General features: G+C 37.7%; 1 protein-coding gene across 2 annotated transcripts in view; it reads right to left on the bottom strand.

The window, feature by feature from the left end:
• The window catches only part of WNT7B (Wnt family member 7B), a 118,856-nt gene that overhangs the window by 23,075 nt on the left and 70,105 nt on the right, over positions 1-25,676 (bottom strand). For both annotated transcript variants that reach the window (XM_080576618.1, XM_080576619.1), the window contains exon 2: positions 16,690-16,916. In XM_080576618.1, the coding sequence (XP_080432744.1) occupies positions 16,690-16,916 (227 nt within the window). The remainder of the gene's footprint in view (positions 1-16,689; positions 16,917-25,676) is intronic.

Below are 25,676 nucleotides of genomic sequence, written 5' to 3'. Positions count from 1 at the left end.
ATAAATCTCTGGCAGGATTTTGGCTCTAAAGCTTGTCTCTTAGATGTTCTGCCTGCTAGTATTTTCTATGTGGTAAGGATAGGAATTGAGCCTTATCAAGTATTGAGAGAGTTAGATGCCACAAAGTAAGACTTCCAGAAGTGATCAAGCTGGATGGGGAACCCCCAAAACTATGTGTAAAAAATTCAAAGAAAGGGACAGAGTCTAAACTCATCCTGTCAGAGAGGTAAGCCACACTTCCCTGGACAGAAAGTTTTTCAATCTATGCTGGCAGTGGGCATCTAAGTGTAATTTCTGAGGGTATATGGTGATTTTGGTAAAGGGGATCCCATCCTTATAATATCCTACTTTCAGCCCATTATCTTGTTCTATATTCTAATTGGGAAAAGAAAGATTTAATTAGATTAAAAGCTAGAAGATGACTTTGCTAGTACTACTGATTAGGATACACAATATAAATTAAACAATAAAACTATATATATAGTGTATATATATATACTATTCTATATATAAACTAATATATAAATAACAATAAAACTGAACACGATATAAATTCTTCTAGTGTATTTTTCTAGTTTTTCAGAGTATCATTAAACTTCATTATATCAAGTATGGAATTAGAATGTTCTTATATGAAATAAAGTATTAATTCTACCTAGACATGACATTTATAAAGTAAGGTTTATGAAGAGTGGCAGTATTCTTTATTAAACTGAAGAACACAGACAATGCATATACTTTGTCTAGCCAGGATCTAATAAATAAATATTTATATAAAGTATTTCTCAGATTTCCAGTATAAATTACAGAAATATCATAAAATGGCATAGCCACCTGTAATATTGTAGCTTTCAGCGCAGTAGCAATGTAGGAGTACTATGTCATATACCTATGAAATAATGACATCTGCACACTTTTTTGTGGTAATAACAATGAAGGTGGATTAAGTACTGCCCATCCTCAAAAAGGGTGATAGCCCCTCCGGGAACTCCAAGAAGCATTTTAGACTGCTGGTCATGGATAAACTCTTCCTATATGCCTGGGATAGATCTTCCCAGGCACACAAATTGTTATGCTGTCATCTTGTCCAGACATCATAGACTCTGGTCTTCTAGATATTCTTCAAAGAATGGTATTTTCAAGATACTCCTCAAAGAACTGGGTAGACATAAACAAAAGACCATTTCTTATGCTTGATAAAGAAAGAAAAATAATTCATATCAAATAATGTACTGGAATGTTGCCTTTTTTTATAAATGCACCCGCAGGAACATAACAGAGAGGCTCTTGTGTTTTCAGGAAAGTTCTGTCAGTTTTCTGGAAGATAATTCTGCATGTTGATTGTTCTGTTGTTTACTTAAATTCCTGGCACGGTTTCTGACGCCTGACAGGACAACCTAGAGGACCAACTCAATGTCTAGAATTCACAAGCAAACCTCTACCATGAGCCCTATCACTGGTGACTCAACACTCATCTCTTAGTCTTGCAGTCTTTATAGTGTTTCTCTGGTGCATTCTTGGCAAGGCAAGGTTTCACAGATGAGATGCAGTGAGTCTCAACATGACTGTTTAGGATGTTACCACTGTGCTGATATCACCCACGGTAGCAGAAGAACCATGCCTCATTGGATTTAGCTTACAGCCCTTCCTGGGAGGCAGCAGAGGAGAATCTGGGTTTGCAGATCATCAGAATAAGCTTTTGCTCTGCTAATTCTGCTGTAGAGTTCACATCTTCCAGGTGTAGGGCAAATAGCTGGGCAGCAACCCCAGAAATTACTGCTGCTCCCTGCCAGAGCTCAGATTTTGTGGAAAGAAAATGGGAAAGTTCTGATGAAAAGGGCTGAACTGAGAGTTGCTTTCAAATTTACTTAAAGATCTTCCAAATGTTTTTACAATGCCTGTGTGGCTGAATTCACATTTCTGGTTGATTTGGCTTGCCTGACAATCTTTCTGAGAGGAGAGCTAAGATTCAAGTGATGATGTCTGCCCTCCTTCCTATTTACAGAGTCTTCGCCTGCTACTCGTTTGTAACATCAGTGAATGAGATGCAGCACAAATCACACATATGAAAGAGATTTAAAAGACTAAAGAGCTCAGAGGGTTTTGGATAAATACACAGAGTTCAGATGCTTGTCCAAACCTCTCTGGTTTGCAAAATGAGTCTGGAAGCATCACAAGAGCAAAGTCTTTTTTTCAGCTCTGGAGTTTCTGGTCCTGACAGGAGTTAGGAAGCGACAAGATTCATAAAAATAAGGAACAATTACTCTAATCTTCTTAGACCTCATGAAAGATACTTAATTACTGTTTAATCTGAACCTGTCTGGCTACCAGTCAGGCTATCTTATCTATTAGATTAGTAACTTATTTATTATTTGTGTTGTGCTAAGATCAGGGAGCTAAGCCCGTGTTTTGCCAAATACTGCACAAGTTCACTTTAAGATGCCGGTCCATACCTGCAAGAAGTTGCACAGAATGATTTGGCAAATGAGTAGATGCCTGCCCTGTGAGTTAACTGCCCTTTCAGCTGAAAATCTGTAATGCTATGAGGATAAAAAGATCAAATTTCTTACCCACAAGGAGCTTCCATTGTTTTTAGATGTGATATCCCAGAACTGAAGGATGAGTTTAAACAGAGATCAGAAGCAAAATCTGTAGGTTTTTAAAGTACTCCAGCTTTAGTACAGGATCTAGGCTTTACGACCTAGAAAGGAGACATGACTCCCTTCCAGGAGTATGAATACAAGAGTATTTAAATAGATTGGTATTAATACCAGTCTTCCAGACACTATAAAAAATATTAAAAAAAAACACTAGCAAGTGTCTCTACTGCAAATCTACCATTAAAACAAGATATTGGTCACATTAAATAATCTTCATAGTCCCATGCTTTGTAGAAACTTGTTTGCAGATCTGAACTTTGAAGTTGACCCCTGTCTCTGTGATGGGCCAAACCAAAAGCCAGATCTGAACACCACTGAACTCTGGGAAAGTTCAAATCTATGTTTTTTGTGGTTCAGGTTGAGCTGTAATTAAAACAGACCAGTTTGAAACGCAAATGTCTGAAAACCAAAACAAAACAAATGTTTCACGTGAAAAGTCTTGGATTAGTCTGTATTGTACCATGTCATGTTTTTGCCTATCACATGATGTAATGTTCCTCTGGCTAACACAAAATGACAGCACACACGCTGCTATATGAGATATTCAGAGCAGACACTTTTAATTTAACTTTGAGCAGGACACAATATTCATGGAAATAATTTGTGCTGTGTAAAAACCCATCATCAGTCTTACTATCACTCACATTGGAGGGTAGACTGCTGCCTTTCGAGCTTTCCATGGTCATCCCTAGTTGCACTGTAGTCTAGGGATCTTTAAAAATCAATGTTTTGCCTTCTTTGAACAAACTTGTGCCTCATTTTGACAGCAGTATGTGGAATATTGCCACTAATCCCTGAAAACAAACAAGATAGCAGTGCTGCAGAAACTTAGTTGTGTAAGAGGGCAGGGAAATCCCAGCTAACTCTTCTGCTAAGAACTTCTGTTTATATTGTACTTAAAACTACAGTGTCTGAAATAAAGCAACATGGTTGATCAATGGACAAGGGAAAAGCAAACAAAAAAAGGGAACTCAGTTTCAGCATTGCCAAACTGCTGAAGTAAAAGAAAAAGGGGGACAACGAGGAGAAAAAGAAAGGGAGGGAGGGGAAAATGTGTTCAAGCCCCATTGCTGGTGTCAGGATGTCACTGTGCACCAATAGCTATAAAAAGAGGCTCTTGGACAGGAAGATTTACTCAAAGAATCACAGCACATGTACAGTGAGCATACAGTAAGTAACCAGCAGTTACTGTTCCCGTGGGCTTTATTTTCTTTCTCTGTAATGTTACATGTAAGTACTGGACAATATTTTATTTTTGAGAAATTGGAATTTAGACTGTTTGCAGACAACTAATCAAAGCCTCCATACTTTCTTATGCAAACTAAATAATCTTAGCAGGCCTGTCAAGATTTTTCAGTATGGCCTGTAAGAACGAATCCCTTCATGACACATCTGTGCTTTGCTTCCTGTTTGGATAAGAAGTCTTTAAAAGTGACCATTTCTGGTTGAGGATCCCAGGGTACTTCACAAAAGTTTAAGTCCCAGTGAGGTTAGTCCACATTAATTAAGCCTTTCAACTCCCCACTGAAATTAAACATCTTTAGTCTTCAGAGAGCGAGGTATGAAGTGACTTGCCCTCGGTCACAAGAAAAGTATATGGCACAGCTGGGAACAGCATCCAAGTCCATTATCTCCTGGTCCATGCTTTAACCATATAATGATAGTTCTCACATTGGACTAGGAGCCACAGGATATATGAAAAATGATAGGAAGGAAATTTTATTGAGCTTCTTTAGAAGATGCCTTCCTCTCAGCTTGGACAAAGAGAATGAAAAAATATTTTGTCTGTTCAGAATGAGTTCTGCTCAGGTAGAAGAATATTTAAATGTTTTCATTCTTTGCTCAGAGGAAACTTTCTGATCAGACATTTCTGTACTGGTCAAATTGCAATCAAAAGAACAACTTTTCTAATTAATTATTCTCTAGCGATATATTAAATTCTATTTATAGCATCTTTTAAAGCATACCAAAACAAGACTCACAATGTTTTCTTTTAGGTTAATTTTCTAATGTTCTTGAAAGAGGATTGCCAGTAACCTACATACTACTTCATGCAAGAAGGAAAGTATGAGGGGAAGAAAGACCTACTTATCTCCTACACATTTATAGTGTATTGATTTAGAGCAAATCAAGTTGAAGATTTGCATGGTCTTGTGTTGTGAAAATTATGGCAGAAAATATATGTATATTAACTGGTGCTAATCTTTGAGTATGGAGTACCATGAATGTTTAGGAATGAGCAGTAGTCAAAGAATAAAAACACTTTACTGTCTAGGAAAGTTCACCACCTTTGTTATGTAGTTAATACACTATCCCATATGTTTTCACCCGGGATACTGGCACTGGCAGTTTTCCAAAATATTAAATTATGCATCGAGGCTATACTTCAGAAATGCCCTGACCTCAACCTTCTCCCAGTTACTTACCAAAAATATCCAGAATTATTCCCACTTAACAAAACAGTAGTGCAAATATGCTTTGTTCTCACCATTTCTGATTTTGGAACCTGCTCATCACCATTCGCCATCACCAATTTTTCCTGTTCCCAGCCCATCTCTTTTTCTTTTCTTCTCCCTTTATACACATCCATAGATCTGCTACACACTTTCCCACTTCCTCATTCCCCTATCCAGGCAGTTGAAAGGCTTTCATTGCAGAGATTGAAAACATACTCCATATTAAATGTAACAGAATAGCATGACCAGCAGGTCCATGTTTCAAACACATTCAGTTCATATCACAGCTGAGAATAAACAGCAGGGGAAGCAACTTGATGGGTTGCTGGAGGCTGTGGCTACCCTTTCTTGTGGAACATGTCTCTGTCACTTGCTAAATAGGTGCACCATCTGGTGGTAATTTTGGACTCCCACTTGTTCTTAAATTTCCAAATAGCAGTGGTGGAGCATATGCCTGTGGTTACAGCTTCTTTTTTTTTTTTTCTTTGCCAATATCTGCCTGAAAGCCATCAGCTAAGATGACTTTTGCAGGTACTAATGGTGAATGAGTACCAAGAATAGCCAAGAGTTTAAAGGAAGGTCATGTTTTCATTTCTGCTATGTCAGGCAAGCAGGTATGACTTTATAGACCACATTTTCCCCTGAGAAACATATGTGGAGAGGAGGAAAAATTTCACAGACAGACCAAAATTGGACATTAAGGGGCTTGATACTTAATTAGGGAGTCTAAACTCCCAGGATAGTCAACAGAGACCTCCACACAGTCATGCAGTCAAATTAAGATCCAAATCACCCTCTGGAAGTGCTTCTCTCTGTATTCCTTTCCATACAAGGAATACAGGCTGGCTAGGTTCGTATCTTAGACATCTCAACCAAATGCCTGGAGCTATGTGGTATGAAACTGGGCCAAAAGAAAGAAGTGAGGAAGGGACTCCCAATTTTTCTGCCTCTGTTGTCTGAAGCCCTTAAGTTCAGCAACAGAGACAGAAACCACCGCTACTTCTCATGTCTTTTCCCTCAGAAACTGCAAGGTTGCATTAACCCTGTCAATAGGACATTGTGTGGACATCTTTTCTGAGCAGGATGGGTGGATGCTGAGTCAGACAGAAAACCAGGTTCCATGTTGTCATGAAGAAATCAGTAAACAAGTAAAAATAAATAATGAACCATGAGTAAACTTCATTCTTTTTAGCAACTTGAACAGAGCTTTCCAGTCTACAGCAATTCATCTTTAACTATTTTCTTCAAAGTCAGTCCATGTCTGTTGAGCTTACACCTAGAGATACAGGTGTCTTCTCCCAGCACACAATTTGGCTTTCTGGGATTAGAGCAGTTTTCTTAAATATGCCTTAGCTATCCAAGCCCACTTACACCAACATTGGTTAAGTCTTAGGAATCATCTTTCTTTATCAGTCCCAGAAATCTGAGGTTGAGCCTCTGTAGTGGACAGAGTAACAAATTAAAATTGCGACTGCAAGTTTTCACCTAGGATTACTTAAATCCTAAAACCAAATTAGATCAAAATTGAAAAAGTATTACGCTTTTAACTATCTGAAAGACCCATCCCCAGCTTGATTTGCATGCTGGCTTTCACTATGACTTTTGTACTCTGCATACCATTTGGGCATGCATTTAAAGTGAAGCACTTTTAAACCCTTTTTTACTTTAATAGGACTTAAAACACAGTGCTTAAAGTTAAGCACATATTGGGTAAACAGAGCAAAACTAAAGTTCTTGGCCAATTTGAAGACTGAGAGAAGAGCTACCTTAGTACCACTGGGCTAGATTCATTTTTTCAAACCTTCAAACAATAGATACTATCTTCTTGCTTGCTTGCTTATGTGCTTTCATTTTAATTCAACTCATACCATTAACAGTAATATTGTACTCCACAGTCAGTAAGAAACGAACTACAGTCATGGGTAATTTAATCCAATGCTAAAATGTCATGCATGATACTAAGGAAGGAAGTTTTGTCAATTAGAAAATAAGATATTTGTCAGTCGTAATATTTTGGACTATGCCAGCCACTTCATTAGAAAAAGAAATTGCTCGTGCCTAGAGGCAGGACAGCAAACTGCATGGATCAGCGATCTGAGCATGAATGCAGTAACATTCGCTTGCAAACCAAAATGTACAGATCAACAAACGCTGTGTTTTTTGTAATGTTTGTACATGCCTCTCTGTGCATTTCAAGCTCTTAAATTTAGAAACAAATGGTTTACCAAACAGAATGCATCCCAAGGAACAGGGCAGAAAAGGGAGGGATGCTGCTACACATGTAACTCCGAAGTCTAATGTTATGTTTAGTCTGTACTACTTGATGTAGAGGTTGAGCTAGATGACCAAACCTATCATCTGTAATTCTAGGGAAGAGATTTTGACAACATAGTTAACCGCACTAGTAAAGCTCGGGGAATCTTCAAAGTCATTAGAAGCCTAAGTTATTACAGGATCAGATACCAACAGGTTCAGGTTAGCTGCTGTCCTGCACTGCCTTTTGTTTTACATAAAGAACTTTTCTTGCAGTGGCAAGATTTAGCAGCACCTGTCAGTTTCAAAAGTTTTTCTGTACCTAAAAAATCAAATGTCGCATAGTTGATCTTCATTTAACTAATTAGGCTTTAGCAGAGTCCCTGCTACGAAACTCAGTTCCAATTTGAACTTCTGCTCATACCCAAAAGGCAAGTGCCTTTTTAGTGGCTGTAAAATCCTGGCTTCGGTGAAAGCAAAATCAAAAATTTTACTGACTGTAAAAGGACTAGAATTTGGCCTCTGTGATTTTGGGCTAGGTCCAGAACCAGATTTTATTTAATTTTAAATATTATTCACCTTCCTTTTTAAGTGTGCGTTACATTGAAGGTCACTAACCAATAGGGCTGGGAGGCTGGAACTAATTCAGTCAGCATACTAAGGATCATTTGTAGCCAGCAATTTTATTACAGAAAGACATGAAAAAAATGACGTTAAAGGAACATTAATGTTCCAAGCAAGGCACTTAGAAGTAAGGAAATGACATGCTTAATGTTGCTGTGCAACTTTAGCACTGTTGTGTCCAAATTGTTGTACTACATTTAATTAAATAATAAACTATAATTTGCATACTATCTTTTCCATAGGACCTCTGATTCACTCATCCCAAGGCAGACCAGTAACATGGAAAATTTTATCCTGAGCAGCTAAAATCAAAGTTAAAAGCAACAGAAAATGAGGATTTTGTTCTGGTCAGTGCTGAGCATGATATGATTAGAGTTACAGGTTGTTACAGACTCTGCCTGTAAGGTCACATTGCACATAACAGTATCCTTTGCTACTACAGCTAATTATAGATTTATTAGGACAATCACAGAATGCCAAAAACCACGAGTACCTACCCACCTCCAAAAAAAAAAAAAAAAAAAAAAAAGGTTATTTAAAGGAGCTATTCCATTTAAGAAAAAAGTGGTCCATTTAGTTTTGGACCATTGAAACAAAGTATTAAACTGCTTTCCCACATCAACCTGTTGTTTTCTGAGAACACAATGGCCCTTTTGTAACCTGAGGTTTAATGTCACAGGAAGGCAGTGTGTCTTGCTCTGTGATTTCTCTTACCAAACTGCAAGGTATGTCACAGAGCCATATAACTTCAGATGCATATGGAAGCAGGTGAGACCAAAGCTCATGAGATGCAGAGACTTGAGCCTCCCTAGTTACAGGTCCCTGCATCGATTTACATCAATGCGCATTAATCCTTAATTAGTTTGAAAGGCAGTGCATTAGTAAACCAAAGTGAAGTTGTTCAGAGTCAGGCATTTTAGTTTGAAAGTGTCTGAAGAAAAATATGTATTCCAAAGAAAACTTCATTTTTATATGACAAATGAAATAGAAGTTTAAGGAGTTAGCACTCCTCTCAGAATGGGAATTCCAGATTTCATTCAGTTCAGCATCTACCATTTCTCATCCAGCTGCAAGCCACACAGAGTTCATGAAGTAATTGTATTAACATATTACTGCTGCATTTAGAATAAGGATGTCTGCATTTTAAAAGCAACTGTTCTGCCAAAGAGGTAAATATTTAAATGGCAATGATAATATTTTAATCTAAGAGAACTTGTACTTTTCTTCAAACTTATGATCCTTGACAAAAAAGAAAGAAAGAAACAAACAACAACAACAACAACATAATTGAGCTACACTGCACTACACAGTTATACCTTACAAAAAGGTGATTATCTATATCACAGATTACATATGCTAGACAAGTTTCTTTTATAGGGAGACAAAGAAAAAGAGGTAGAAATGATTAAATTAATGTAGAAAAATGACATTGTTTCTAGTAAAGTCAAACAAAATATATTACTGTCAATTAATAATTTACAAAGGGCGCTGTCCATTCACATTTATCTTTTCACCTATGACTTGCAGTCTGTTTTGAAAACATTAATTAAGGCTTGCTGGGTGATTATGGGGCTCTGACATCTGAAGAAATATTTAAAGCACAGCAAAATTATTATCCACATATTTTTGAATAGATTCACTAAGATGGGGATTCTCCATCCTCTCAAAATAGGATGTTTGTTTAATACAACAGTACTTCCTTAGAACAGAAATACTTTTTTATTTTTCTAAAACCTTCAGATGACAGAATCCTACTAAAATTAGGAAAAGTCTCAACCTATCACTCTCACAAAAGGTCTCCTCAGCTAGAATAATATCAATTCTTAGCACAGAAGTTGTTTCATAAGTTTTTACCAACCCTTCCCAACATCAGCTGCTGCCAGCTGGGAGGTTTATTTTCTTATTCTGGTTTGGGTTACTGTCTTGCTTTGTTTCTTGTGATAGCAAGAAGCTTATCCACCCTTCTACAGTCACAAAGTACAAACTGTTTGAATCTTTTCTTCAATTTCCTTCAAAGTCAGTGATGCAAACTAAAATAGCCATCTCACTTTACCTTGTAGCCACTAGATTTTCACAGCTTTTTTTCTACTCTTTAGGTCACCATCAGAATGAATTGCCCTGTAAAAACTGTCCTCATAAGGCAGCTTGCATACCTTTTTTTTGGTTACCTTATTGCCTACAGGATAACTAATATAGGTATGAGGGACATTAAGTGGATTAACCCAATTTTGTTCTAACATGGACTTTCTATCTTTGTTCTATCTCTGATATAACTGAAATCTTTCTGCAATATATATCTAATAAGATAGTACAAATATACTGGATATTCTTCAAGTTAAGAACATTTTTGTTTCTCCTTCCAGCAAAAACATGCCAGTTGTGAAAAGAAATACACTGTTTGTTTGAGCTATTTAATATAAGGCTTTCAAAGGGTATTTGCACTAAGATAAATCTTTCCAGCAAAATGAGCATTCTGAGGAGGTCCTCAGAGCTTGTATTTTCTTCTCTTTACCGCTGGTTCTGCCTGTCTGCCTGACAGTTACTCAGCCAGTATAGGTGGCAGTTCACTGTGCATGTCTTGTTTTATTTTTTATTTTTATTTTTGAATTCAGCCTAATAATGGGAAATCTCTTTCTTTAAATAACCGAGGATTATGCATCTTGTAATATACCTCTGTGCTTCTATTAAAAACTATTCTTGCATAAACCATGGTTCATTAAATTTGCCATGGCATTTATAGCATGTACTCATTTAACTAAATCACACAAGCAAATGCAATGCCTCCACATGACATTTTGTGAAATGGACATCAGCAGTCATTCCAAGGTAGCCATGTGAGCAGCAAGGACCCAATTTGTATTGGTCTTAGGCAGTCTTCTCTAAGTCTCGCACACAGTCTTGGCTGATTGAACACATTGTGCGTACCTATCTCCTGACATCCCAGATAACCTGCTGCACTATGAGTTGGAAGCTGCTGCCATCCCCCAAGAAGCCACTTCTACATTGAAATGTCTTTTATCATATCCTAGCACCAATGCAGACATCCAGTTCAAATTACAAACAAGTTTCTTTCTGATCAGTTGCTTGAATGCTAAAAAGACTTTGTTATCTGGAACCATGCTATATGACAACAACAGAAAAAAAAAAAAAAAAAGATTTTTTTCCACATTATATCCAAAGGCCACTGTGCAATTGTGGTTGACAATAACTGACAAATGCCTAAACCAATCATAGCACCTACTGCTATGACAAAGATAATTACTGCCTTTCTGTTGGTGAAGTGTATACCCTTCTCTGTATCACATTTAAAATAATCTAATTCCAACTCATTTTCCCCCTCTAAATTGTTTCCAGCTGCACGACTCCTTTCTTTTCCCCATATTATTTTTATTGGATATAACACAATTCTGTAAAGATAGATTTTCCCATAATAAATACACAGATGTTTGAATAATAAACATACAGTCAACCTGATACACGAATATTACTAAGCATTAACTAACAACATATATTGATTAAAAATTGGAAAATGAGAACATAAAGTAATTGAAAGAAAAAAAATGGCAACAGGAAAGAAAGGGAAATAAAGAGATAGAAGTGTACTTACTTTAGGCAAACTATCTGGATTCATTTATGGTTCCCTTTATTGATTTGCTGATAGCATTAAAACACATGTATGGTTGTAAAGCATGTCTAAGAATGCCGCCTGTCTTCATGTATTGGAAATTTTCTGCTCATACTGCAAGTCAAGCTTTCCAAGTTGGCCAACTCATACCATACTAGACACTACTGTACTAGATCAATGTATCTCCCTGGATGTGATTTTCCATTTTTGGAGAGTAATGAGCCTCTCTACTCCTCCCATTTTTGGTAGGAAGTTTTTATGAACATTTGGCATCTCGGTCAAACCACCATCGTAGCCCAGAATAAAAATGACTGGATTCATATGTGAATCCAAGTTTAATTAAGCCTATATATGGCCTGAACCAAGAATAATTTACTGACATCCCTCATTATGCATGATAAAATGCCAACCAATTCTCCACAATGTCATCACTTACAAATCTTTCATGCCCAATTCCCATGTTCTTTTATGCCTGCAGCTAAAATAGCAGGATTCAACGTGGATTTAGTTACATATTTCCAGTGTAAATATATAAAGAATCACATTTTTATGAGTATCTTTCTTCTGGAAGGTGCTTCACTCCATTTCTTCACTTTCTGTTTGAAATTATGCTGTCTTCCTAGCATTTTATGTGTGCATATATACAAGTGAAAGCGTGTATATAACCTTGACAATCGACTTTATTTTCTGACTGTTTCTCAAAATAACCTGTAAGGTCTTCTTCACCTGTGAGTTAACAAAATCCATGCACATATTTCAGTAGTCTTTAAAAATGCAGTTTTCTCTTCCATCCCTCTCCCTTTCTGCCTGGAGAGTGGAATAAGAGTTGGGTAAATGCACGGTGACTGGAAATTTCTTAAGATATTGGTCTTTTCCTAAATCTCTCACAGCAATCAAAGCTTAACCTCACTTCAGAAGCATCTTTTCAACATACCAGAAATCTACAGATCCACACAAAAGGTCAGAAATTAAAAAAAAAAAAAAAAAAAAAAACTTCTGAACTCCCTTGTTTTTTGCCAATTTGTTGCTTCTTCCCTGTAAAATGTTCAGATCAATTATTAAGTTTTTCCATATAACCCATATCTAAAGTTATCTTTGAGACATTCTGATGAGTGTGAAAGACAGCCAGATGAATACTACTAATTCATGACAATTTTCTATATCATGAGTCTGACAAAGGGATCTTCTACAGATTATTTTGATATCTTTATATCTTTACAGCTATACATTTCTAAGACTTTTGACTGCTGTACCTCATTTTTGCCCTGGATTTAACACTATAAGAGCAGTCTGTTTATAAGCACTTCAGTTTGGAGAATTTCAGTGGAAAAGGTCAATACTCAAATAATTAGCCAGAACAATCTACTTTCAAAGAACCATGGTAGGTTTCAATTCTGATATTCATTCTAACTCCCTACTTCAGAGGCTGCACTGGATACTTATTTGCTTAGAGTTTTTTGCTTCCAATTGCTATTAATAATCTATAACTTTTAGAGGTACCTACATGATAGATTGTTTAAACCATCATTTGGGGCAATTAAGACCAATCCACTCTTTTGCATTAATAGCTTGGTAGGACCAGAGGCTATACATTTCCAAATCAGGGCCCTTGCCTTCAAAAAGTTAGAAGGACAATAAATTTTCCACAATGATTATCGGATGTATAATACCAATTTATGTATCATTAACCAATTAATTTGTGAATCCATTTGTTAAAGAGGTAAACTTATGGCTTCTGACAAGGGGAATGAATAGAGACTGCAAAAGATGACTTTATGTGAGAAGCTGGTGTGAAAACTAAGGATGAGTGCAGGAAGATGACAATTATGAGTACGTGCAGGGACAGGATGAGTAAAGTAAGTGTAGTAGTGATATTTTTCTTTGGAGTTAGCACGACTGGGAAAGTTCCCAGCTATAAATATATATATATATATATAAAAAGACAATTAAAAAAAAAAAAAAGCTATACACATGGCTTGCCTAATGCATTCCATGCCACGTCCTTTGTTCATGCTACTAATTTGGATCTCCTTACCACTTTTTATCTCTGGTTGCTATAAATCTTTCACACAAATATGAATGCCCCACATATAACATGGTTGCTACAGTTGTTATTCTAACCTCCGAATGAATTATTTGCATTGTTTTTAATATTGAACCCTGTGTATTACATAGGTGGTGATACAGGACCCATTCACTGAAGTAAGTCTTTGAAAAAATAGCTCAGCATCAATCCAACATAGCTAGCTTATTGAGGATGAAAGGAATAATGTCTGTCTTTTTTTTTGTCTTAATCCTTCCTTCAGTCTGTTCAAGACAGAACCAAATGTCTGGTTTAGTGTTTCTGTATGTGTCAGATACAGATGTGTTTTGTTACACATGTGAATATTTATGTTTACAAGTCTTTTGTACCTTTTAAGTATTTTATTTTATTTTAACTTTGTCCTTTTTTTCACTTGTTTTCCTCTCACTAGTGTAATAACACCACTTCCTAAACCTTGTCCTTTCCCTAGATACTGACCACATCATCTCTGGGTGCTACTCCACTAATAAAACAAATAAAGACATGTGGATTATGGGATCCTTTATAGACCTGCATGGAACTCATCTGGCTCAGCTGGCAGGGTTCGTGTAAACCTTCTCCATCCGTTACAGTTTGTGTGGTTTCACACCCAACAAATGTCAAAGCAGAACTCAGCTGCAACTGCCAAGTTTTGTCTGTGTTTGGGTTAAGCCATAAAAGAACCCACCAAATTCCACATCAGTCATTTCAGAGCTGAAAGAAACCACCCAGGTTCGGTGAAGAGGTCAAGAATTTGGTGAACATTTTGGCAAATATGACCTGAACAATGGCTCAAGAAAACCTTGTTTTTTCAAAACTTGTATAGTCTGACCGTCCTGATAGCTGGTCCATCCTGATACCAAACAATTTCTGTTCCCTATGGCTCTTATTTCAGAAAGAAAGCACAACCACGACTTGTTGTCTTCTTTAAGCGTTTTCACTGTGCTCACTTGCACAATTTCTGTCAGTGGTATAGATTGTTAGGTATGAATACAATCATACCTACGCTGATGAGGTGTCACAAGATTCTGAGCTTGAAGAGGAAAGCAGAAGTCATGAAAACATTTTCAAGTGAAAGTTTAGCAGTGACACTGACTCGGGTACAACACTACCAAGTGTCTCTTTCCAAGGACATAGATGATCTCACAGATGTTAAGAGGACTTACTTGTCTAAGGTTCAGAGCATGCCTGCAGGCTTTAGCAGGTCAAGACAAAGGAGCATAAAGAAGTACAACAGTAGTCTGCTTGGCATCTATATATTTTCTAGTAGCAACATCATTTTGGATATCATCTTATGACAAACAAGTCTAAGACCAACCAAGGAAGACTAGACCTGTGCTTCTAATAGTCAATACAGGTGACTAGATGGCTTTCTGATTCATTTAAAGATGAAGGCAAATGTTAAGTGTTCGTTTATTTCCTGTATATGGTGTCTCGAGGATGTTTAATGCCTTCCACTTCCTTTTAAGAAACAAAGGTTAGGTGTGATGTATTTTCTAAGAGGAATTAGAAATCTCTTCAGTCAAATGTGGGAAGAGACACTGAAAATCAAATTTCTCACTACCATCTTTTCAGCATTAATTCTACCGAAAATTTTTCTAAAGTTCAAGAAATTCAGACTTTTCTTTAGCCATTAGTTTGGCTTTCTAGGCCTTTTCACTTCTGTGGTTTTGTGTGGAGTAATGCCAGAGTATGATAAATTCTCTGCTAGTATAAGTCACTTCTCCTGACATCAATGTACTTATTCAGTTACAATTCTTTATAACTAGTCCACTGTGCACTGAAAAAGCCCAGACCTCAATCAGACTCTCAGTCTTGCATGTGCTTTGAAAAAATATTCAGTTTCGTCATTGACTTAAGCGCACCTGAGCTTTTGGCATTCATTGCACAAGTATGTTGGGGGAAAAAAAAAAGTACCTTGATCTCTATTAACAACCAAAGCACCATGTAAGTTGCCTCCTCTTTGCACAGATGGGAATAATTGTTATGCTATTTTTTCACACAGTTTTAAAGATATCTTGTGTCTGACTACATTCAATTGTGTTACAAAACTCACCTGAACTATTGAATTCAAGAAAGAGATGTCACCCAGAGAAGAATGTGACACAAGAACATGCTACAACCACACAGAGAAGCTGGATGATTTCATTCTGAGCACCCCTGTGAGAGCCACACACCACAAAATGTTATCCCAACATTGAGCACCATAAGCATGGGGTATGGTAAGTGGACAGCCCTTGGGGGAGAGAGGAAAGGACAAGAATAGGGTTAGGATACTGAGCTAGTTGATGAGGAAAATAATGATCTCAGTGCTGGAAAATAAATTTGCATAATCCTCCCTATGAAATAATAGCAGACATACGGTAAATGGAAAGTGATCACTTAACTTCTGCCAGCTAATGGTTTGTCAGGCCAAGATCCGGTATTATTTTCTTCGAATAGGTTTCCTGCCTCAAATCAATTGCAGTATTTTCTTTAAAATATGACAGCAACATTAAAATGGATATGTATTGCTATTTTTTTATTGGAAGGCCAGTGTCGTATGTGCTACACTTCCATCAGTTAATTGGGACTCTCCTTTTACTTAAGCTCTTTGGAAATCAGTGGAGGTGTTCTTTGGAGCTCATTGTAGTTCCCTTTCGATTGGCCTTAACATGCACCACAGTCATCATGGCAGCCTCTAACAGGATAACAATTGGAAATATTTTTTCAGGGGCTGTGATGACTGTGCCCTAGGATGCCTGTGCAGGGATCTGGGTCATTGCTAGGTATGAAGTTGCACAGATATGAGTGACTTCGTCTAGAGTTCATTAGAGATTTCTTGTCTCTTGCCAATTACCATTTGATGATTGAAAAATACAGACCACAGTTGCTCTGGGAGCATCACTGTTGAACTCCAGCAAGCAAATACCTTAGAGGGAGCTAAACCATTGCAGAAGCACAGTGAGAAAGCTAAAAGACAAATAGCCCCAAAATACCATTTTAGCACTGTATTAGAGACTCCCTTACCTACTCGAAGTTCTTGTCCAAAGACTGTTTTCTCTCCCAGTGCAGAGCAGTTCCACCTCCCATAACGAAACTGGTACTGGCACTCATTGATTCCCATTTGTGCCCCTTCTCCAATCACAATGATGGCATCAGGGCGGCTCTGGCAGATCGCTCGCTGCCGAGGGGCCAAGCCTGGGATTTTGTTGCAGATGATATTAGCTCCTAAAGCCACCACAGATGACAAAGCTCTGAAGAAAAGCAGAAAGACACATTAGAACCAGATTGAGGCTATTAATTGCTTTTGCTGTATGTTGCCATGTGGCAGGCAAGGTGCTAAGTAAATGAGGAAGGTTTGGAAGTTTAGTTCCTATAATTATGTAGACTTATCCCAACTTTTCTGGTCTGGTAAGCGGATTTGGAAATCTTGCAGTAATTCTTGGTCTGATTTGTGCCAGAAACTCCACACAAGTGGAACTTTGGCACTTCTGCTTCCAGTCCTACACACTGCCATCAGATGTTTAGATGTGGAAAGTAAGTCATATTTAAAAACAGAAAATAGTGATAACTGGTTGTATGTGAATCTCTGAAGTTAAGGTCTGCTTTGAATGGCCTACACAGATTCAGGCTCAGTGTTTTAATTACTGCAGCCCATCCATCCATCACTCATTTGAAACCATTGAACACAATTTAGAGGATGACTTGACAGTACCAACTTTCTTGCCTGTTATTACACTCTTGTACTGAGTGATTAATGAAAGTTCACCAGCATAACTGAACTTCTAGACCTGGCAAATATCACGGAGCACATATGAGTGATCCTTAATATGGGCTATCCAGACCAGAAACATTTGTATTTCTCATTCTTCAAGTATATTTTCAGCATTATTTATAAAGCTTGCATATAACTTGCACCTGCCATATGTTTTCACTTTAGTGCATTTATTTTTCATTTTTCAGCATCATTACAGGCTCATTTTTCAACATCAGTACAAGCTACATTTTAAGCAGTCATATTTTGAAAAAATAAGACAACGTGTGTACACATTCAGGGATGCCTCAGGTCACATCTATCAAGTACCAGCAGGGATGCTTCAACTGACTCTGGACAAGCCAGCAAGAGCAAGGAGCTCAGTATAGTTTTGTTAGCAAAACAGTCCTTTCTCAACCCAATGTGTTGGACCCTGAGACAGCTCCACAACTTAGGAGCCTTCAGTCCATTTTCAGAAAACACTCTTCAGCACCCAAGTCAATGAAGCACTTCAGAAAATGTCTTCCAAAAAAACGTAGACCACCAAAAGGGAAGAGCTTGAGTCATACTACCCCATAATGATGTATGTGGTCATTATTTCTGATCCACATCCCTGACTAGTTATATAGACCTTCTGAAGCCTGCAAAAGCCCCTGCTGCATGGGCTAGCTGGTTTTTGTGCTCTGCAGACAACATCCTGCTTCTTGGCAGCTCCAAGGAAGTACCTCTGCAAACTTTTTCCCCTCTTTAGCTTTTCCCAGCCTGGTATTGGATCATACATTTAGTTTCAATTTCCCATCCTGTTAGTTACAGGATACAGAATAAATTCCCCATTCCTTTTCTCTCCATCTTGTACGCTCACTTATGCCTCTGTTCTTAGTGTTGAAAAATTCCCATTGGAAGTGCTCTTTTTGGGAAATGCTGACTAAACAAAATTGAAGCGTTTTGTAGGAACTTACCAACTTCACCTTAAAGGTAACCAGAAAATTACATAGATGTTGCATTTAAACAAAATCAGAGTGTTTCATTTTGCCATTTCAATAAACTACAGTAAAGCCAGAACAAAAAGGGTGAAATGCAGAACTCTTCGCTGGTCAAAATGAAATACATGTTTTACTGTGGGATGGAAATTCCATGATGATTCACTCTGCCTTTAATAGGTATTTGTGCATCTTTTCCAAAGTTAACAATCCCTGAGAAGTTTCTCAATTGTATTTTTATTTATGGCTTGGGGCTTTATAGATATGGAAAAAAGGTATTGCAAACACAGAACATGCATGCCATGTGGTACTACCTACTAAACAAAAGTAAGAAGAAAATGTAGTTGTAGCTCTGACCACTCACAGTGTATGGGGCATGAGTGCTCAGACCTGTTGCTTTCATTCATGTTTCTCTGAGTACTAAGGAACAAAGCTGGAGCATCTGGAATCTACGACTCCCCAAGATTCAGGCAGGTTTTGACCTGAGATTTTGTTTCTGGCCTCTCTACTTAAACAACTCAATAAAATATTTAAATGACCATGCCTTTAAATCAAAATTTTCTAAGAGATACAATAATGTTTAAAAAAAAAAAAGTGAATGTCATGTAGAGATAATATGATTCTCTGACTTCCACAACGGTTTTAGATAGTAACATAGTACTTAGATAGTAACATGAGAAGGAGACATTTAAAATCATAAGGAAAAGTATCACCTTGATCACTTTAAAATACCAGAATCTTTTCCCAAACCATGCCGGTATTTAGTCTGGCTGTTTTCAAAGTTACAGCAAGAGAACTGTATCTTGTTCAGAGTATGTATACATCCAGCCACATGATACCATATAGCATTACACTGTTTATGTTGTATAAAGGGTAGTAGTTGGGTGCCTCTCCAAGTGACAAAGAAAACATCGTAGTTCCAATTATAAGCAAACTAAATTGATAAGTGATGGATCACAGGCAAACTGCAGAAGAGCTTGCAGAGAAGCTTCACTGTACACTGAGGCAGAGGAGAGGGCAAATTGCAAATACAGGTGCACGAGGTTTACAAAAATTAGTAGGTTTTTGACCACTTGCTCTGCAAATTCATTGCTGGGCTCTGGTGTCAAGCTGTGTTCTCTGGGCTTGCATACCACCAGCACCAGAAATAAAAACACCATCCTGGTACTGTCCCCTTCTCCTCCCTGTGGATGGTTTCACCCCTGGAGCTACATGGCTCTCAAATGATGCAGAAGCAGTCTCACCATGTTTACTTGACAGTGCTCTTATAAATCTAGGCGTAACCTGAATGTGCCCAACAGGGGACCTGAAATTGCAGCTTGGTCAATGTCTCTTCTGCCTAAGAGCGGCTGAAAGGCACACAGGTCAGCCACACTGTCAGGAAGCACAGGCAATGGGCCAGCTGAGGAAAATTCCTAATCCTGAAGGAATGTGGTGTTAGGTCCTAGATGTGAACACACACAAGACTTCAAAATTCAAGTTTATGTTCAACATATGTACACAAGACACAGTGTTCTGGTCCACTGGGTACCCAGTGGTCATTGACTAGCTGAGGCTACATGACCAATTAACTGATAAATAATATATATATACATATAAAATGTATAATATAAATATATATTTTACATTAAAATACTGATAAAAGTTATGAGATAACTTTCTGGCATCTCTTTTGGAAAAGAAAGCTTCCCCCACAGCTTTCACTAACAATTATCTCAACTTGAGCAGCAAAAACTTATGACTTTCAAAACAAAGAAAAGTAGGAAAGGTTTGGCTACGGTATCTACCCCATGTATAATTTACAGTTTAGTTGCTTCCTCCATACATATTACTACTGTCTCATAATTAGGTTAAAGAGTGTATTCTATGGTCTCCCGTCGTTTTTGGAGCAGGCCTTGGTCAAAGTGGGACAGCTTATTCATCCAGAAAATAAGTATCATCATATCTGCCTCAGAACGTATTGTGAGGATATTGATAATTACTGTGTGCTTGAAGAGAGATTTAAGACATTCCTTATTAAAAGGATCAAACTTCAGTTACTGGGGGGGGGGGGGGGGGGGGGGAGGGGGTTAAGGAGGAGGAGAGCCTTTGTTTTTTTATTACTACTTCCAGGGACTTCCCCCTCTTTGGCCTGAATTTACCAGCATATTCCCTCAGACTTGTTTAGCCTACTTTAAATTGTTACTATAATTTTAGTGCCAAAAGAAGTGCTGAATCATGAATCTGAGGTTTTGGAAAACTATTTATATTAAAGAAATGCATCCAGCAGCATTTCAAGCTTCCTCTCCACTATTTCTTGTGGCGTCCCTCAGTTTGTGCGTCTGTCACACATTCAGGAGGATTGTGCTTTACTCCTGGCCCTTGGCAGGTTGAAGACTACACTTTTTTTACTTGATGGAGAATGTTTTGCTTTATAACTGTCAAAAGACAGATCCACACGCCACATTTTGGCATCTTTTCCCATCTAATATTTCTCTGCGGTGCAAACTCTCATGATTCTTATCACAAGGAAATCCTGAATGCAGGGTTTTGTTAAGATTTCTGCTGCAGTTTGCTATAATTGTAACCATACCACAGTGCAATAGCCTATGCACAATTCAAAGTGTGATGTTGGGCCATCCACATGGGTTATCCAATTGAACAGTGTTAGTGGGATAACATTGCACATCAAAGCAATTAATGGTAGTGGCTGGCATATGAATAGTCATCACTGTTCTCCATCACTAGTCATTAATGCAAGGGAAACACCAGCACTGAAATTGAGCTCTAAACAGAGTAATTTTCAAATAAATTAAAAAAAAAAAAATCTAAATCTGGGCTTGGATAGGACCTTGCAGTTCAAAGTTAACAAGCTAAACCTGAGGAGTGGTGTCTCAGAAGGTTTGGTTTGTCCTGAAATACCAGGTTTATCATTCTTTGAAAAATTGTCTGCAGCTGCAGTCAGACTGGATATAAACAAAAACACACAGCAGTAGGAGGAAAATTTCAAAGTATTTTCTAAAATAATGCTTGTTTACCTATGTAAAGACAGATGACAATGAATATTCTCCCTCAAAATGTGTTCCCTGTCATGGTTGTGTCTTCTCTCTGGGACATACACAACTATAACCTTCCTTTTCACAGCATTATAGGGAAAAATGTAAAGATCAGAACCATGAAAATTATTGTATATTGCAAGCAATTCAGCAATTCATTAAAATGATAGGTCTTTGAAAATACTTCAGAAATTAAATATTAATCCCTAAAATCATGTGAGCAATTAACAAGCACATATTGAATGCAATATTGCTTGTCAGAATAAAAATGCACTTTTCATTAACAATTTTTCTAGAGTCTCTATTTTATATTTACAAATGCAAGCATTTGTTTAACTTCAGCACATTAGTCATTTCATTGATATCAAATGTCATTATGTTCTTGCAACTTGATGAATGTCCTGCATAGGAAGGTCATCACCTGAGTTCTATTTTATAGAGGGGCTTAGAATCTTTGCACAAGTGGCAAATACACAAATATAAAATAAAACCTTATAATGGGCAATTGTACAACCACATGAGAAAAAAAATAAATCTAGTTTTTACTGTTGTTAGAAGAATCTGCTTTTTAGCAAAGTGATAAATAGAACTAGCTGTTTATAGATAAATAGGAGTCACTAACCAGAGTTCTCACCAAGCTCCAGTACAGGCAGAAACATGCACTGAGATTTCTCCAAAGAGCTTAGAATTTTGTTCCAGCAAATATGGAATGAAAGGCAAAATAGAAAGAGAATTATTAAACTACCAACACATTTCATACAGACAAAGCACTTAACCAAGCTGATTTTAACCGTTTGTTTTGAAATTTGAGTCTGCACTCAAAATTCTTTTCCATCAGTCCTTGCACCCTGTGCATATAACACTTTATTACAGGCCAGGAGTGGCTTCAGAAGCTGTACCATCTCCTTTAACACCCTTGCTCATTTGTATTCCTGCTTGCACAGTGGTGCAGTACACATTTCCCCACAAGCCGCCAAGACAGCCTTGCTGCAAGTCCTTTGAACAGGCGTGCTTAGGGTTACCCTGATGTCAGCCCTGACTGCGCTACTCGATATTCACCTTCGCTTGCTGTCGGGCGGGGGATCCTTTTCAGCAAGGAATGAAGGGATTTAGCCACACAAATCCCATTAACAGAAGAGGAGCTGCACGGCTTAAATCTGGGTACACTGTACTGAAAACTTACCCCACTGTGCCTGATAAAAAGCTCCATAATGGGATCTTTGTTAGGAGGAGGCACTGGCATATTTTGCGGTGACACTGTGACATATCTGAAACAGTACACCACTACCGAATAGTTTACTTAATTAAGAATTCCTAAGTAAATATTTTGAGCATGCGTAAGTTGCACAAATTGGCAGAAGCATCGTGGGCTCTGAGTTCCATCTGCATATGTTTATGCTTTCAATTTTGTTTTCCACGGCAGGCCTTAAGAAATCATTGTTCAGTGTATCTGTTATTGAAATGGAAATCAAACAGGACTGTTTGATACTGTCCCATGGTGCACTCATCTCCACTGGAGCTCCAAGCCAAGTTTTTGGACTTGTGGGCCATTGATAGCAACATGGTCATTCATGTTAAATGAAAGGCAATGACTTCTCTGAGCAGATCACTAAAAAAGAGCCTTCTGGATCATACAGTGTGGTTGGTGGCATGGTCCAGAATGAATGCGGTAAGATAAATAAACCTGAGGGCACAGCTCTCATAAGGGCGGGGTGTGCCTTAGACAAAATGCTTGCTTTAGAGAGGAGTGGGAACAAGGATCCACATTACATCCTTGTACACAACAGTGATGGGGGAAAGCCTATGCAAAGCTTTGGGTTCGTGCCCTCCCCTGGCTTGCTGTACAGAATCATACAAATACCAGTGGTCCTGAGCCTGAATGGAGGATAGCTGGGGAGTGGTACTCACTTAGCTTTCTAATGCAAGATAGCTGAAGCTCAAATTGAAGACCCAGGAGCTACTCCTCATCTAAATAGTGTTATGCCAGGGTAGGAGGGCTGGGCGTGATTAAAGAAAAAAAATGACTCACCTACTACTCACTTGCTTTCGCAGATTCCACTAGTGCTTGGTACAAGCTTTTTGTTAGTTATTTCTGGTCACTCAAGAGCAAGAAAAAGCATAAGCATCTATGAAAGACAAGTATTTCTGGTCTGATATCGCTTGAGATTTATACCCACAATGACATTCCAATCTGACTGGTGCGTGGATGGTCCACTGTAATCATCACTTATTCATCAGTTAGTGAGGCAGCTCTTGATATGTAACAGGATATCCTGAAGACCTGTTACACCTCTAGTTTACTTGTATTCAATTTTTTCAAGACTATTACTCCACTATATATGAGGCTACTTTATGGTGTTTTTTTCAGAAATCTGTGCATTACCCACAGATTTCATTTTCAAGAGCCAGAAGGCCTTATCTAAGTGCAAATATCTTTTCCAAAAGAACTCAAAATTCTGAAAAAGTAATGGGTTTATTTCCCATTAAGTTATGTTTAAAACAGAACAACATAAATATTTGATCGAAATGAGTCCTTTCTGATATGAAGTCCTGATGATGTCTAGGATGTGACAATCTTTAGTGACCACGTACTAATCTAGGAGCCATTCCTCCACATTGATCTTTGTGGGAAAATGTTCACACCAAGAGAAGGCTCATGAAAAACAGAAATGCCTCACGTGTAAATATATCTTCTATCAGATAAATCACACTCCCAAACTCGACATTTGCATAATCTCTTAAAGTAGGCATACCGTATTTGAATGGTAAACGACTGTGTAACAAGCATTTTCATTTTTGGTCTACACTTGCTTTTTTCTAGAGGCATCTTGTCAGATGGAGAAAAACATTTTTGCGTATCTATAAACAATAAAATTAAAATAGGATGTCAAAATACCTGAAGTGTGGGAAACATTGATTCCAGAACAATTTGGGTTTCAAAAAGCATTTTATTTGCTAAAACAGAGTAAGCTGATAGGACTGAGCAAGCTGCAGGCAGGCCACAGTTCTCCTGGCATGTGTGGGGTCATTCGTGAGAGACTACGATATCCCTGCTTTGGTCTTCCCAGTGACGATAGTGGTGGTACACAAGATGTAACTGAACTTATCTGAGTAAGTTTAATGAAAAATGGTTGATATAAAGTGATTTGATTTCATGCCAGATGTAGAAATCACACTGAAATACTTCTTTTTTTGTCTTATGTCTATACAAGCACATTGTTAACAGAACCTACCATTTCAGTCCTGCAAGCATCCACACACCTGTATTACGCCCAGCAAAGTACCAGGCAACATCTACTATCAATAACAAAAATGTCCAATCCTGAATGCCTGCTGAGCATTTGCAGTTGGTATGGATGTCAAATGCTATTATTTGCCTTCCACCCTATTTCTGTTTTCCTTTAGCACAAGAAAGAATCATGCTGATATCTAACAAAGTTGCAGAGTTGTTTGCTGAATAGTGATTCACTACAGAGGAAAAAGATTACCTTGCAGTGTAATTGTGGTGGGATATTGCAGTTTCTCTGTGGGGGAATAGAACTCTGAAATACCAAAATGGCTGGAAGAGATAAGCCACACAATTTATGTGTCTACACTAAAATGTTTCAGTGTTATAGGCAAATCAAAATGTCACACTTCAAGATGTAAAATCCCAAGCTTTCATTATATGCTTTTTTTCATATAGCAAACAAGAATGAATAAATTGTCTCCGTCGCACATGACAAATGCATAGTTATTGAAATTTTCCAAAATTTATCAACTCCAAGCCTTAAATAAGTCTAACTGGAGTGTATGTTTTGGTTTTGTCCAAAGTTCAGCAGACTGCTCTCCCCTGTGAAAAAGTTATAAGAGTAGGAGAAAGATGAAAGCGTTCAGGTGAAGTCCAAAATTTGGCAAGACCATATCCTGTTTAATTTGTGAAATCTGATGATGTGTGTCAGACATGGTGTGGCTCTGAAATCCTCATAGAATGGCTCTGATGCATAGAAACATATATTCCACTTGGCTAGCTCACTCTAAATTGTCATTTAGTTAATAGCAGATATGTGGTTGTGTTTTTTAAATATTGAAGATGGACTGTTGGTGAAATCTATTTTAAAATACAGGCTTTCTTGTATTTACATTTAGCATTTAAGTATATATATATATATATATTTTTTTTTTTTTGGCTTAGCATGCACAGGACTTCCATGAACATGATACACCAATTGAAAGAGTAAAACATGTAATAGTGGATCTACAAGA

This window comes from Anser brachyrhynchus (assembly GCF_964034855.1).
Source record: "Anser brachyrhynchus genome assembly, chromosome: 1".
In the NCBI taxonomy this organism is placed as follows: Eukaryota; Metazoa; Chordata; class Aves; order Anseriformes; family Anatidae; genus Anser; species Anser brachyrhynchus.
This window is presented reverse-complemented; position numbering and strand designations above follow the sequence as displayed.